Source organism: Lepidochelys olivacea (genome assembly GCF_965140295.1).
Source record: "Lepidochelys olivacea isolate rLepOli2 genome assembly, chromosome: 1".
In the NCBI taxonomy this organism is placed as follows: domain Eukaryota; kingdom Metazoa; phylum Chordata; order Testudines; family Cheloniidae; genus Lepidochelys; species Lepidochelys olivacea.
This window is the reverse complement of record NC_140411.1, coordinates 158,349,481-158,366,439: the sequence shown is the minus strand read 5'-3', so window position 1 is coordinate 158,366,439 and position 16,959 is coordinate 158,349,481. Positions and strand designations below refer to the sequence as shown.

Sequence of the window (16,959 nt, the reverse complement as noted above, 5' to 3'; positions counted from 1 at the left end):
TTTTCCTTCTGTTAGCATGATGTTGTTCGGGTGTTCAAATGCCCTCCATGCTTTTAACAGGATAAACAGCTGTATCATTTCAGTTGTTTGGTCAATGGACTATAACTGTGCTAGTTTGATTAAAACTAAAGTTCATTTCAAGCACCCAAAAAATTCTAATTCTGCTGTGAGAGCAGCCTATGTCATTAACAAAGATTTATAGCACTTTCAATGCTGTGCAGTAAGAAGTGACAAAAAGGGGAGCAGGGGGAACCACTCCCAAACTTCAAATCTTGTTTATCAGCAGTGACTAACACATTGTCCTTCACCAGGGATAGAACTAATGCATCTTCTAGAAGCACACCTACAGGTGTACCATTTTATTATTTTTTACAATGGTGCTATCCTATCATAGCTAGCCTTAAAGTAGTGTTGTGGGAGAATATGGGATTAAAATATATTCATTAATAGGTGTCCACACAATGTGGAAGAAAGTGTGAAAACATTATAGGCTTATATTGATTTGAAGGTTATTCGTTGCACAGTTTGGGGTTTTATGAATGCTAGCCAAAAAGTCACTCTGCTGTTCGTGACTACCTGGTAAAATCCATAATATCGTAGATGAGCATATTCATTATATTTTAATGTATGTAGCCCTCAGTTCACATGTGTGTGTATGTATGTCTCTCTCTCTATATATATATATGAAATATAAATCCTCACCAGAGTAGGTTGCTATGCTAGGTACTTAGGGTAACAGAGTACTTGAATTGACAGCACTTCCATTTGTTCTTGAATCAAATGGACAACATTCCTGCTTCCCCTCCTCACCCCCCCTGCCATTATTAGGTGGGGTCCTTTGGGATAAACATTTTTACCAGACACTTACGAAAATTGAATTCGGAGTGCTTGGGCAATTTCATGAATTTTTTTCCCCTCTTAATTCTTTTTATTCACCTAGTTGTACAGATAAAAGCATACCAGTTAGAAATGGGCTGAGATGTATTTGTCCCTTATTTGTCAGAAGTTCAGTGGAGAAAACAAAGGGTTTTCTTGAGAAATGTAAAAATAATTGCTAGATTGAAAATCCACTCTTCAGTTTCATTTTTTATTTTTCAAAGGCCAAAGAACCTGGGACATATACTCTCAGGCAGCTGTGCACGTCAGTGGGTAAAGTGCACTTTGTCCTTCCTCACATTTACCCAGTTGTGCAATATGATGTGTACTCTCAGGAGCCCCAGCTAAAAGTGGAGCCATTGACTGGTAAGTAAACTTGTAACACTAAGAATGTGTTGATTGTCCATGTTACTTTCTCATACATGACATGTTTGTTACTTCTCATTTCATCTAAACGAGTTACTTTGCTCTGTCTTTTGCAGCTTCCTTTTAAAACTGCTTCTATTGAGAACATATGAGTCTTTAGGCTTTAGTGAGTCTGAACGCTATCAATCCCACTTGTCAAGTGACATGACAACTAGTATTTGATTGCGAATTTCAGAATCTGGCTTAGTTGGAGTGCATATATGTGTCTGTATCCTTTTGAAGGATCAAGTGGGGTTTGATCTTGCATCACTGGACACGTTGATGGGGAGAATAGATAGTGATTTGACTGCACCATTGTGAATTTCTTACTAGTTTTGTGACACTGTATTGGCTTTGGTAATTTAGCAAAATCCCTTTACTTTGCACTCTCACCTACCAAAGAGGCTCTGCTCTAACTCCCTTTAAAATGAATAGGAGTCTTTCCTTTGAATTCAGTGGAAGGAGAATCACTAATCTAAGAGCTTTCTATGGGACCCATCACCATGCTAAAGAATGATCCTGGTAAACTAGATTTTACTGGTGAGGTCCTCTAGGCTTCCTGAAGTCTTCTACTGTTCCCCCCTTCCTTAGTAGAAAAGACTGTGCTTGGGCTGTATCTCTAGAACACACATTTTCCCCCTTCTTCATACATCTTCACATATTCTGTATCATTCTGGTTAATATGGGAAAGCTGTCTCAGAGTCCTAAAGGTGGTCAGACTTTGAATTAGTCGACTGCCTCTGGAAGCTTGTTCCACAGCTGCACCTCATTGATTGAGAATGCTTTGACTTCAGGTGAAGGGCAACAGTGAAAATTTCCCAAAATTGAATGGCTGAAACTCTCCCTATTTCTTGGACAATTTCTTAGAAAACTACTCCATAATTGAGCACCAAAAAGTAAAATGTTCAAGTTGATGTTAACATGCACTTGTGTGAAAAATGAGCTATGAATGTTTATTTGTATACTCCTAGCAAACATTAGCAGCTAATTGTAACCATTTAATAACTAGAATGCTGGCGTACACTGGCACTGTTTGCTTTCTTTTTCTTCAGACAGCCTTTTGGCTGGTATTCCTCAGAGGGTGAAGTTCACAGTGACTACTGGCCATTATACCATGAAGAGTGGAGATACTCTGCAGCTCAGTAATGCTGATGCCATGCCTTTCCTCTACCATCCAGAGAGCAAAGCATTGATCTATTCCAATACCAGGGGTAAGCAGCATAGCCAAAATCAATTATCTGCCATCAGTCTGTGAAAATGCAGAAATCCTATAAGCATAATGTAAATATTTATTGTATAGCAGCAGAGTGGTCTATAAGATGTTAGAACGTTTGACACCATTGTTGTCAGTAACCATGAATTGGGAACTGGTAACTCAGCATTTCAGAGCACAAAAACTTCTGTAAGTCCTGGCCTTTTTCTACAGCTGTTTTGGAAACTGTACATGTGACCAGTTAGATTTAGTGACTTCAGGTATAGGTCTTATCTCAATAACAAAGAATAGATATATTCTGGGAAAGATTAATTTACTGTCTGTGTGCCCTTCACTAGGAAATTAACTTGTCTCATAAGCAACTTTTAAATCAGTGTAGTATATTTGCAAGTGGCACCACGCAACAGAGGAAACCTTAGCAACACTTTCACCTATTGCAAGGAAGGAGATCCTGGGAACACCTTACAGGACCTGTAATGAAGTCCAGTTAGAGTTCTCTGTACCACCCTGTCTAGCTTTGAATTTGCATATTTTGTATAAACAGACAGTTGACTACTTAAGCCTCCTGCACACATGAATCCGTGGTTGAGTTCTCATTGCATTTGATTGCCTCAAGAAAAGTATGAACTTTCAGTCAACCAGATTAGTCCTGGAAATACTGCTTTTTATGGGTCAAGGTCCATGTAGGGAGGAAGGAATGGTTGAGGATTAGAGTGAATTAGACTACTTTTGTGTTGCCATTGTGGGACATTACCTGTACAGAGGCTTTGTACCATAGTAAAAGGTAGATTGTGTCAAACCAACCTGATCTCCTTCTTTGAGAAGCTAACCTTTTTTAGAGAAAGGGAATGCAGTAGATCTAATTTACCTTGATTTCAGTAAGGCATTTGATACGGTTCCACATGGAGAATTATTAGCTAAATTGGAAAAGATGGTGCTGTCTGTAGGAGCCAGCTGAGGTTACTCAATCAGGGTGAACTGCAAACAGAATGGGGCAAACAAACCCCAAACGCTGGTGGATATTCCAATACTTACATTTACCAAGCCAGCATAAAACAGCTTCTATAGTACCTCACTGGTTACTCAGAAGTCCAAATAATGCATTTCCCTTAAAGTACCCAGCCTCAGGCCTCCATCCAGACACACATGTCGAACATATGATGATGAATTCTGAAAATCATATAAAATAAAAGGTTCTCCTGACCCCAAAGGACCAAGTCCCAGACCCAGGTCAAATAATATCTTAGATCTTACTCCAAATACACGCTATAGTCAATTCTTATTAACTAAACTAAAATTTATTAAAAAAGAAGTGTTGATTAAAAGATCAAAATACATACAGACTTGAATTCAATTCTTGAGGTTCAGATACATAGCAGAGATGAGCTTGTAGTTGCCAAAAGTCCTTTTAGAAATAGTCCATAGGTTATAGTCCAATGTCCATATTCAGGGTGACCCCAGTCAGTGATTGGGGATCTCAATCCTTATGGCTTAAGGTTTCCCCCTCTTGAAACCCAAAGCAGATCTGAGATGAAGGATTGTGTCCCAAGGTTTTTATAAATTTCCAGCAGCCTTTTGGCCTGAGAAAACAATAGGCTTGACTTTCCTTCTTCCAAACATCATGGCAATTAGCACAGGATAATTTATCCATTAAACAGTTCAGACACAGGTTATCACAACCTTCAAAGAGACATAGACAATAATGCTATTTCAGTCAAGTATCTTCCTAAATACTAATACTCCTTTTATCTTTGAATCAAAGCTATAGCAATAGACTTACATCACAAGACCTGAACAAACATCTACTCTTCTATCTCTAACAATGCAGGCTTGCATTTCAAAGCTCTGTTCATTTACTTACCTTCCTAACCAGTCTCTAAAGTTCAGCCATGGATCAGGTCAGTTTGTGAGTTAAACTCTTTCTGGCCCTGTCACCTTTCAATGAGATATTGTATTATACTCATAATGTCACAGATGGAGATCAATATGAAAATTGAAAGGTGGATAAGGAACTGGATAAAGGGGAGACTACAGTGGGTCACACTGAAAGGTGAACTGTCAGACTAGAAGGAGGTTACGAGTGGAGTTCCTCAGGGATCGGTTTTGGGACCAATCTCATTTAAGCTTTTTATTATTGACCTTGGCACAAAAAGTGGGAATGTGCTAATAAAGTTTGTGGATGACACAAAGCTGGGAGGTATTGCCAATACAGAGAAGAACCAGGATATCATACAGGAAGCTCTGGATGACCTTGTAAACTGGAGTAATAGTAATAAGATGAAATTTAATAGTGAAAAGTGCAAGGTCATGCATTTAGGGATTAATAACAAGAATTTTTGTTATAAACTGGGGACGCATCACTTGGCAGTAACAGAGGAGGAGAAGGACCTCGGAGTATTGGTTGATCACAGAATGACTGAGCCACCAATGTGATATGGCTATCAAAAAAGCTAATGCGGTTTTGGGATGCATCAGGCGAGGTAATTCCAGTAGAGATAAGGAGGTACTTAAGCTTGTACTGTTATACAAGACACTGGTGAGACCTCATCTGGAATATTGTGTGCAGTTCTGGTGTCCCATGTTTAAGAAGGATGAATTCAAACTGGAACAGGTACAGAGAAGGGCTACTAGGATGATCCGAGGAATGGAAAACCTGTCTTATGAAAGGAGACTCAAAGAGCTTGGCTTGTTTAGCCTAACCAAAAGAAGGCTGAGAGGAGATATGATTGCTATCTATAAATATATCAGAAGCATAAATACCACAGAGGGAGAAGAATTATTTAAGCTCAGTACCAATGTGGACACAAGAACAAATGGCTATAAACTGGCCATCAGGAAGTTTAGACTAGAAATTAGACGAAGGTTTCTAACCATCAGAGGAGTGAAGTTCTGGAACAGCCTTCCAAGGGAAGCAGTGGGGGGGCAAATGACATATCTGGCTTCAAGACAAGGCTTGATAAGTTTATGGAGGAGATGATATGGGATAGCCTAATTTTGGCAATTAATTGATCTTCGACTATTAGCGGTAGATATGCCTAATGACCTGTGATGAGATGTTAGATGGGGTGGGATCTGAGTTACTGCAGAGAATTCTTTCCTGAGTGTCTGGCTGGTGGGTCTTGCCCACATGGTCAGGGTTTAGCTGATTGCCATATTTGGGGTTGGGAAGGAATTTTCCCTCAGGGCAGATTGGTAGAGGCCCTGGTGGTTTTTTGCCATCCTCTGCAGCGTGTGGCACGAGTCACTTGCTGGAGGATTCTCTTCACCTTGAAGTCTTTAAACCACAAGCTGAGGACTTCAATAGCTCAGACATAAGTTAGGGGTTTGTTACAGGAGTTGGTGGGTGAGATTCCATGACCTGCGTTGCGCAGGAGGTCAGACTAGACAATCATAATGGTCCCTTCTGACCTTAAAGTCTATGATTCTATGAAAATTATGTAATTAAGAAGCTAGGATATGTTTTTTATAAAGCAATGGTTAGTGCGCAGGAAAGTGAAGAATTATTTGCCTCTCTAGCCAATGTTTCATTTAATCATATCCCAGCTTCTCCCAAAGCTCTGCTAGTGCATCTCAATCCTATTCTTCAGTTGATATGTAAAAGCAAGAAGCAAAGACTCAATAGTTGAATAAGGAGAGATTAAAAATAGGATAAATGTAGGCATCCTATGTGAAAATTTTTAAGATATGTCACGAATGCTGGTTAAATCTTCATTATACATAGTCTTGTGTTATCAGTAATGAAGCTTGTGTAAAATGAAAGGAATGAAGTAATAGGATATGAGGAGTCACGGGGACTAGTGGTAAAAAAGGATTGGGTAATGGAGCAGGTGAGGACTGAAGGAACATTGATAAGATTCAGACTAGTCATTAAATTGCTCTGTCAAGAATTTCCTTAAATATTGGAATGGACTACCAAGGAAGGTAGCCAGTAGCCCTTCAAGAAGAATTAGGGAAACACTGGAAATTAATGGAAATAATGAAGGGTAAGGTTCTTCATGATATTGGGTCTTTGACTTGATCTACACTTGAAAGTTATGTTGGCAAAGCTGCATTGGTCAGGGATGTGGAAAAACCCCACATGCCTGACCAGCATAGCTCTGCTGACAAACACCAGGTATAGACACAGCCATGTTGATGGAAGAATGATTCTGTTGATGTAGCTAACATCATTCGGGAAAGTGGTGTTCCTACATGGACAGAAAAGCTAGTTCTGTAAGTGAAGGCTCTATACTAGGGAGGCTCTGCCAACCTAAGCTTCATAATGTATTTGTAGCCAGAGACTTCATTAAGGAAGCCAGTGTGGAGTTCTTGGAGTTCTACAATGAGTTGTATGGCTGCAGTCCTCACTGACAGGGAGGTGTGAGTTATAGACACTATAGGTACCAAGCCTTTTAGGGCTCCTTCTTGATCAAAGAAGACATTTCTAGCCTTTCAGGATATGATCTCATGACTTGATAGCTAGAGATGAAAAATGGAGGTTGTGGAGGGGAGGAATATTTCTAAAATTACTTCATATTCTACACAATTGTAGAAAAAGTCTCAGAATCATCGTTACTGATCCAGTCTTCTGAAAAGATCACAAGCATCACCTTGCCAGTGGCTCCTGCATATCATGTGATTGAATTTGACCTAGAAGTTATCTATTTGCCATCAACCCCAACAGCTTCAGTGGAAAGTGAAAATCTGGTAAATAAAGAACTGCACAGGAAAAGCAAAGAGAAGCAGAAAACGGACAACTGCATGGCTACAGTTGACCAAAAAGTAAGATGACCAAAAAAGTTAATTTTTTGACCACAAGTGTTTAAATTGACCAAAATTATGAGTGAGAATAACCTACTTGCACAGAACACCTTCTAGCTTAAAGGATATGAAAGCACGTCAGACTGTGTGAAATAGATGCAAATGTATGTGTACAGAATTTTTAAGGTACGTACAAAAATACACAGAACTTTATAGGTGGATGAGTCTCCCTTCACCAAATACTAGCCTTCTCTGAGGTTTGACATTCTGTGCCAACAACCCAAGTTGGAATTCGGCCAACAGACCATAGTTAACACCCCTACTTCTGTTTTAAGTGCCTGGGATCTTTAATGACTCCAATGATCAAAGCCTCTCTTCTGATCCATCAAAAAGATGTAATTTATGTATGCAGAGTATCCCTGCACCATTCTGGTACACTGCTTCAGTATTAAGAGAAAAGAATGTTCTGATTAAACCAGTAACAACACTTCCTTATACAGCTGGGACTTAATTTGAGCGCTCTGTCCCATGTTACTGATTTTATTGCCCTATGTTTATAACTAAAATGGTCTGCACAATGTACTGGCACTCTTACTTCTCACATGCTTAACTATTGTTAAAAGAAACTGCGGATTGGTTCCATTTGGAAACTAATGGTGGGGGGGGGGCGTTTGGTGTTCATAAAGATTATGAACATATGCATATATGAAAAGTTATTTCACTTAGTGTGTATACACGTTAAGGGAAAATCTGCATTCAGTTCAGGAGGAACTTTTTTGAAGCTCTGTGCTGAAGTTCAGAATGCAGATTAATCATCCCTTACATTATGTTATGAAGTTAATAGGTTTGTTCCATTAGTAATTTATTTTGAGACTGACAAAATCTATGTGGTTATTGCAGTAAGATGCCCCTGGTGGCAGCATTGTTCTCCCTTAATATTTGCCAGCCCTTAAAGAAAGTGCTCTGAAGAGGCAGATCCCATGGATAAGTCAGCTTAGGAGTTGACGTCAGGGAGACACCAAGCTGTGTGTGTGCGTGCGCACGAAAAATCCTCTTCCCACCTTAACAAGCTTAGTTGTTTGATAAATCAATTTTTCCCCCCTTTTGGATGCATTAGGTTTGACTGGTCAAGACAAAGTTTCTGGGAAATGTTTAAGTATTTGGAATTGGAAAATAAAGCCATTATGCATGAATAAGAATTCTATTTCTTTCTTTTCTCCAGGTAACCATTGATTGTCCCTGGTCAATTTACTCCACCATTATTGCATTAACATTCAGTGTACCTTTTAATGCCAAGCATTCCTTACTGTCAGCTGGCAAACGGTAATGTAGTCTTTAAATATTTATAATCTCTTTCCTCTTAGAAAATGTTTGTAGAAGTTGATGTTCTGTATGTAAACTTTCAACATAAGTTTTTATTTTTTGTAAGTGGGTGGTGAGTTTTGCCACTTATGAAATGCTCATTTTTGGATTCACCCATTCTCCCTTTCACACTCCATCAGCAGAACAACAAATACATTATTGGTGGTATATTTTAATCATATAGTCATAGGCTAATTTTCTCCATCTTTTGGTCTCCATGTTAGAACTCAGTAAAGGCAAAACTACTTATAAAAAATAACTGTACCATAGACCTACTTCTGCAGACTCAGATTAGCAATTAAGCAGAGAGGAAAAGAAATAATATGCCAGTCATTTTTACTGTTCTTGCCTGAGTGTCACAATTAGAGAAACTCTGTAGCGAGGATGAAATGTTTTTAATAAAGTTTTCTATGAGCTTGCAGTGAAACTGATATCAATATACAACGTATATTATTGTATGTTCAATGCTTAATTTTCAGGAAATATATACAGGTTTGTGTTCAGAATTTGTCGGAACTCTGTTTCCAGCTTTCAGACAATAACCTAAAAAAATTTGGTAACTGCATAGATCTACAGCTGGTACCTCTGAAGCCAGAATCCCAACAGGTAAGATTCTCCTTGGTGGCTCATTACCTTTTAGATGTACGGAATAAGATGAGTGTACCAAGGCACAAAATTGAAAAAATTGACACTTATATTGCTGAAATGCTTAGAATCTCGGTGAATGGCTTTCGTAAGAGATAATATAACAAGACTGACACACCCAAATGCAAATATTCAGGTCTTTGCAATCTCTGAAAAACAGATCAGGGTGACCTTCTACTAAAGGGTATTTTGGGAGCTAGGTCACTCACTGCAATAGACTTTCATATCTGCAGACTCAAGATGAAATCCTAATGCGGGTCACAAATTATTAGTTTTTTCTTTGAATGATGTCTCTAAGGGTGCTCCACTCTAGGTACGGCAACAGCCCCTGCACCTGGGATCGGAGATCTTCGTTAGCAGTGCCTATTGAACTGCACACACAGACCTTCCCATCTCATGCCATGAGCTGCGTGTATATATAGCACTTTGCACTCCAACCACCCCTGAGTTCTTTCTTAGACCTTTGGTCTGGGATGGAATCTGCAGAGATACCTGCCTATCCTTTGAGCTATTAAATAGTGCCTTACCTGTTAGTTTTAGTGTAGTAGTTCTTTCCTTCCTTGCCAGCTCCCTTAAAAAAATTAATTCCTTCCTCTTATCCTCCCTGTTAGTTTGTAGCTTAGGACTTAGTTTTCCTGCTCCCTGCTTTTCTCGACGGGGAAGTTTTCTCCCTCACTCTTAGGCCCGGATCTCCCTGGTTTAAGAGATGAGTTTCCTGTGGGACACCTTTCCAGTAACCACGGTCATCCACAGAGCAGCCACTGCCTGGGAGAGGGACACGTCCCACAGAAGTCTATCCATTGCCACAGCCTGACTGCCAGGGCCAGAAAAAACTGGGACATTTGGCTGCAACTTCTCATGGCGAGGTCATTGCATCCAGCATCAGACCCTGGCCTGGACACTTCCCCCGCTAGGTCGTCCACCGACCCTCATTCTCCACGTCCTAAGAGAAAATCTTCCCTTTCTCATGCTGATGGGAAGGAATGGGCTTCCTCATCACCCTCTGAAACACCGCCACCTCTATGCCCTGCAAGGTCAGTAGCCTCAACATCTTCGGGGATGAGACATAGCTCCAGGGCCATCAGAGTACCTCCAGTACCACAGCTAAACAGAGGTCTAAAGACCCTAAATGGGCAGACCTTCAGACATTAGCACTGTCTCTTAGCACCGGAGACTGCAACATGAGACCATCAATAACAGTGCCAACTGCCGGACCAGATCAACTTCGGGCATCATGACCTCAATGAAGCCATCTGCATTGGTGATGTCCATTTTAGCACCGGCCAAGCTCTTGGCACCTACACCTTCGGCTTTGAGCAAACCCATGGCACCAAGCAAGAACTCTACTCCGTCTGCTGGCTGCTCAAGAGAATGCACCTCTCCCTCAGCACCAAGACGTTAAACACAGCAACCAGCAGGAGGCGGCATTACACACCCTTGGATGTCAGATGAGCATTAGCCTTTGACCTGGACAGAACTAAACCTTACAGATAATTGCAACATTTATTCCTATGAACAGCCAAAAGAATGAAAGGTGCAGACATGTCTAAGCAATGCCTTTTCAACTAGATCTTGCAGTGTACACACCTGTCCTACCAACTATACAATTGACAACTTCCTTCTGGAACTCAAGCACATTCCACCCTCTCTCTCCCCCTCAATTGCCTTTCTCAGTGTGCCGATTGCTGACATTTGCAAAGCAGCCACATAGGCATCCTCTATTACGTATGACTCAGCATGTGATACTGTGCTAGGACACACTGTCGTATCATCCAGATCGATTGCCACTCCAAAGCCCCAGCCTTCCAACTAGGGGCACTACTTTATAGTCACCTACAGTGGAGGCACCCATAGGGACATCACTCGAAGAAGTGTGCAGTAACTGAAGTTCTTCAAGATGAGTGTCCCTTTGATGCTCTACTACCCGCCCTCCTCCCCTCTGCTTCAGAGCTGAAAGATAAATTCTGGGGTAGAGAAGGAGCTAGGTGGCGGTTGGACAGCACAGCGCTATATATACATGCTGCTCATGGTGTGAGATAGGGAGGTGCACATGTGCAGTCCAGTGGGCACTGCTAATGATCTCTGATCCCAGGTGCATGAGGTACTGCCGCACCTACTGTGGAGCACCTGAAGAACCACAGTTACTGCACAGGGTGAATAACCTTCTTGTTGGTCTCCAAATCCCTTCTTGTTCCTCTTGCAAAAAGCTACCACATAGTTTGGTGGTTTTGGCATTCTGTGGTCAAGAATGGCCAAAAAGTGGAGTAGCTCGGAGCTGCAAACTAGGATTGAGATACGATGACAAAACAGTGGTCTGTAATAGGCATCAATCTGCTTTTTACCTGGTTTTAAGAGACTCTTTTTTGTGTGTATTTTCCTGAGCAGCAAACTTAATAAATAAACTTTTTTATATTTACTCTTCCCAAAAAAAAAGTGTCATGCCTGAAATACTGATTCTGGCAATGAAACTTTTCCCTTCTCATTGTAACAATCTGGGCCAGTACATGTCTGGGGATTTTAGATTGTGAGAACTGTAAAATGGTTATTTCATGGATTGATGCATGTATAAATATAATAAAAGGTCTGGTAGTAGTGTATATAACAAGACTGTGTGTTCATTAGACTAGCAGTATAGAAAGCTCCTGATATTAAGACATGAGTTCATACTATGGATGAATAATTTTCTTTCAGCACATATACAGTAAGCAGTCAGTATTCTTTGTATGGGAATTGAAGTGGACAAAAGAACTTCCCCCCTCTTTGCAGTGCCAGTTTTCGGTTAGCTTCTCTCCAGATACCTCTGAAGAGCAGTCATTTTCCTTGAAGCCGTACACTTATGAATTCCAAGTGGAAAATTATTTTGTAAGTATTTTTATCTACATATTGTGTACCTTAGACTTAACGGGGGGAAGGAAGAATCTGTTTGGGTGATGGGAAGTCCAGGGATAGGTCTCTGTTAACTATAATTTATTTGATTGCACATGTCCATTCCACTTCAGGTGTTTGCATGCCCAGTGCACTGGAGCTGGAGAATTTTTACCCACACTGGTAGGAGCATGCAACCTCCACATGCTACTAGCTGATGGCATAAAGGGCAGAGCTGCTCCTACCATTCCGTCAGTTCCTTCTCACTACCTGTGGTCAAAAGAAAAGGAGTACTTGTGGCACCTTAGACTATTTAGTCTCTAAGGTGCCACAAGTACTCCTTTTCTTTTTGCGAATACAGACTAACACGGCTGTTACTCTGATACCTGTGGTCAGTAGCCAGTGTGTCTCTCATCTCACAACTTTTCCTTTTCTCACAAAAAACTTTTCTAAACTTTTTGTAAATAGTTTGTATAGTTAATGGTACTTGTTTTTTTCCTTTTTTATTGCTATTTTGAATTTTTGCTTTGCCTCAGAACCAGGGCATGCCTAAGTCCCTGGGATTTAAGCACTGCTCTGGCTAATAAATCTGACTAGTATGGGGTGGTATGGCTAAATTTTTATGTACAAACTTACTTTCACTTGGCCTAGTCAGGATCAGGCAAGGATTACTGAATCTGGTAGCCAGAACCTCACTTCAGGTGGCCTTGGCTGATGCAGATTCTGTGACAAGAGTGATGGCATTTACAGTCACAGTGCATCACTTTTCTTAGCTACAGTCATCTGGGATACTAACAGAAGTCCAGTAGATGACTGAGGATCTTCCTTTTGAGGGCTGTAACTTGTCTTCTGGGAAGATGTACAAAATGCTGTGGCTCTACCCTTTTAGGTTTCTGGTGACTTGTATCCCAGAGGAAGCAGTTTCAGACTCTGCACAGACATCTTTTTCTACCCAACAAGGCAGAATGAGCAAATGAACACACCATAGGCTCCAAAGAAGGAGACGACCTCCTTTTGCTTCAACTTCATTGAGACAACCTGTGACATCTAAATAGTCTTATTTGACTCCAAAGGCAAGGCCAAAGTACCACCTTGTCAGTGTCTTAATATCTCCTGTCCTCCCTTTTGCAGACTTTCAAACTTCCTAGGTGCTTGGATGTTTGTTACAACCAATAACTGGTTGCTAAGCACCATAGAAGTGAGAGATGTCTGCAGTTTCTCTGTCCTCCCAGTCCTCCTCCCTCATCTCTCTTCAGGGACCAATCGCACAAGACTGTTGTCATTCAAAAAATAAAATATTATTTACAGCCAGCGGCCATAGAAGAAGACCCTCAACATCAGGGCAAGAGATTCTCTTCCCAATGCTTTGTTATCCCAAAATCCAAGGGAGGCCACAGACCTAATCTAGTTTTGTGGAACCTAAACAAATACATAATGAAGGTTTTGCATGGTTACTAGCCTGTATTATCCTGTACCTAGATCCCAACAATTGGTGTGTTGCCCATAATTTAGGTTGTTTATACGAATGTTTGCATGTCAGCAGAATCTGCATAATTAGTCTGCAGCAGGCTAGTGCCCACATCCCAGTTTACTGCAAACTATCCTTTGTGTAGACAAGCCCTTAAAGGACACTTACTTTCATGTGGCCATTCACCAGAGCCACAAGAGGTTTTTAAGGGTTTGTTGTGATAAGTTCATTATCAATTCTGTCATCCCCTTCAGTCTGTCTTCAGCCTCTCAAGTCTTCACAACATATAGGGAAGTGGTGGTGACACATCTCAGGCGGGCAGGTGGCCAAGTGTTTCCATACCTGGATGATTGGCTAGTTCAGGAAAGATCCAGGCAAACAGGTAGAGGTTAGCATCAAAAAGATCCAGTCCTCCTTTAATTGCTTAGGCCTCTTGATCAAAGAGGGCAAGTTAGTATTGCTCTCCGTGTAGAGGATCGAGTTTATAGGAGCAGGTCTCTACTCCGTCATCCAGTCACCAAGCCAGAGTTCAGGCAATACTAACCTGTGCAAGGACCTCAAGGTCCATCCTTGTACAACAGTAAGGAATTGATGGGACTTCTAGGGCATGTGGCAGCTGGCAGGTACTTGGCTCAGCATGCTATACTTCCACTCGGAAGCATGTGGGGGTGTTTGAAGTCTGTATACCATCCATCTCATCCCCTGCTGGACATATTGACTCAGATACCTGCAAATGTCTCTTGTCATTGCTAGATTGGTGGATGGACCCTGCCAATGTATGCAAAGGGGTCTCTTTTCCCCTGACTCCACCCTCTAGGACTCTGGTCATGGATGCCTTATCCCTCACTTGGGGGACCTCCAGACCCGGAGGGGCTTTGGTCAGATCAGGAATTCTCTTGACACATAAATGTTTGAGAGATGAAAGCAATTCACCTGGTGTGTTGTTTTCCTTCTACAAATCAAAGGATACACTGTGCAAGCTCATGGAAAATGCTGCTGCTAGGTTCTACTTGAACAGGCGACAGGTGCCAAGTCAGATTGCCTTTGCAAGAGGCTGTAGATATCTGGGATCTTTGTATGAGAAATGTTGTCATACTCAATGCTTAACACTTCCAAGGTGTTCAGAACCATGTGGCAGATCATCTCAACAGAACAGTTAACAGGAATTACAGATGGTCCATCAAAACACACATTGCAAAATCCATTTTTCAAGCTTGGGAAAAGTAAGAGAAAGATCTCTTCACTATGTAACTGAAGAGGAAGTGTTCTGTTACATTCTAGAGCAGGTGACAGTCCAGGCTCTATCTCAAGCTATGTCTACAGTACAAAGTAGGTGTGTGATTTCCCCTGCTTGCATACACAGTCATGCTAGCTCTCTTAAGCTAGCTTGACTATAAATAGCAGTGAAAATGCAGCTAAGTCTTGCCTCCATTGCCACTACCTGTGCTACCATGGCCACATCGCTGTTTAACCCCTCACTAGCTTGATGACAGCTAGCATTGCTATGTGTACCTGAGCAGAGGACTCACCCCTAGCTTGTTGTGTAGCTGTAGCCCTCTGCCTTTTTTGTTGTGTAAGGACATGCTGCTGTTTACATGTCTTCCCTATTCCTCTGATTCCAAAGGTGATGATCAAGCTCAGACAGGATCACACTACTCTAATCCTGATGGCTTCAGCCTGGCCTTGACAACATTGGTTCTCAACCTACTGAGTCTTTACAGTCGGGATCCCATGACTCTCCCTCAAGACATGAATATTTTACAGGACCACGGCCAGATGCTGCTTCCCAGTCTTCACATGACCGGTTGATGCTCCGTGGCTAATGCTTGAGGAAACTGCATGTTCCCTAGAGGTTCAGAATATTCTCTAAACAGCGGAAAGCCATCCTCCAGATACGCTTACGTGATGAAGTGGAGATGTTTTTCTCTGTGGTCCCAGCAGCAGGATGGTTACTTCTACAAAGTCCTCTCCTCAGCTTATTCTGAAATACTTACTTTACCTAAAGGAAAAATGGCTCTTCCATCAGCTCCCTGAGAGTTCTCTTGGTGGCATTCCTTCTTCCTATAGAGGATTAAATCTGTGTTTTTCAACTCAATAACTTTCCAATTTCTTAAAAAAAAAAAAAAAAAAATCAGACTCTTTCCACCTATGAAACCCCATGCCTCCATAAGATCTAAATGTAGTTTTGTCAGCATTAATGGGTCCACCTTTTGAACCTAGGGCTGTTTGTTCATTTTTTGTATCTCCTATCTACTTAACCTTTATTCTGAAGCCTCAGTCTCATAAGGATGAAGAAAAAAGCTCCATGCTTTGGACTGCCACAGGGTGTTCGCCAGTTACCTGGGCAGGACTAAAGCAGTAATGTCCCCATAGCTGTTCATTTCCTTTGCTGATACAATGAAGGGGCAACCTTTCTCTGTGCGGAGAATATCTTCTGGATCTCATCCTGCATACTGCTATGACATTACCAAGGTTGTTCCACCTGAGAGAATTTTAGCTCCAAGAGCACAAGCAGCATTAGCTTAGCTGCATTCCTGTGTCAGATGCCCATCGGTGACACTTGGAGGGATTCAGCTTGGTCATTGGTACATACTTTAACTGAGCTTTATGCTGTCTCCCAAACTTCAAGAGATCATGATAGGTTTGGGAAAGTTGTGTTGCAATCCTTGTTCAGATAGACTCCGAAACCCTCCTCCATTCTGAACCATTTCTGTCTCCCGAAAAGGAATGGACACATGCAATCACTTGAAACAAAAATTGTTACTAACTTGTTCCTTAACTGTTTGAGATGTGTTGCATGTTTCCATTCTACGACTCACCCTTCTTCCCCTCTACACTGGAGTCTCAGCATACTGGATTCTGGTGTGAAGGAACTTAAGGGATGGTCAGAGTGGCTCTGCCCTTTATACCATTGGCTGTCAGCACAAGCATGCAGTGGGTTGTGTGCTGCCCCAACGGGTAGCGCTGGGGGGGGGAGGGGGGAAATCTCTGGCTTTAGTGCACTGGTTGTGTGCACACCTGAAATGGAATGGATGTGTGCAACGTATCTCAAAGGACAACAGTTACAGAACAGGTAAGGAACCATCTTTTCTGTTGCTTCTTTTTAAAAGACATAAAATGATGTCAGCATCCATTTCACAGCTCAAGACTAGAGATGATGATGAGCCACAAAGATGAAAAATGAGATCATTTAGCTATCATTAACAACATCTTTTCTGAAGAATTTGACTTTCTCCTTCCCTCCTGCCCTGCACAATGGCTTCATGTCACCAAGGGTATTCGACTGAGAAGACTGTACTGAGCTGCTTTCTTCCTGCTAGCTTGATGAGGCCTGCATCAATCAAAATGCCATGGTCAAAAATTCTTTTTGGCTTGCTATTTAAAG

At 41.4% G+C, this 16,959-nt stretch overlaps 1 protein-coding gene across 3 annotated transcripts in view; it reads left to right on the top strand.

Annotated features, from left to right (window-relative positions):
• TRAPPC10 (trafficking protein particle complex subunit 10) overlaps window positions 1–16,959 on the top strand; it is a 97,103-nt gene that overhangs the window by 64,117 nt on the left and 16,027 nt on the right. For all 3 annotated transcript variants that reach the window (XM_084611941.1, XM_084611942.1, XM_084611943.1), the window contains 6 exons: window positions 1,101–1,242; window positions 2,334–2,492; window positions 7,026–7,255; window positions 8,457–8,557; window positions 9,076–9,202; window positions 11,933–12,103. In XM_084611941.1, coding sequence (XP_084468067.1) covers window positions 1,101–1,242; window positions 2,334–2,492; window positions 7,026–7,255; window positions 8,457–8,557; window positions 9,076–9,202; window positions 11,933–12,103 — 930 coding nt within the window. The remainder of the gene's footprint in view (window positions 1–1,100; window positions 1,243–2,333; window positions 2,493–7,025; window positions 7,256–8,456; window positions 8,558–9,075; window positions 9,203–11,932; window positions 12,104–16,959) is intronic.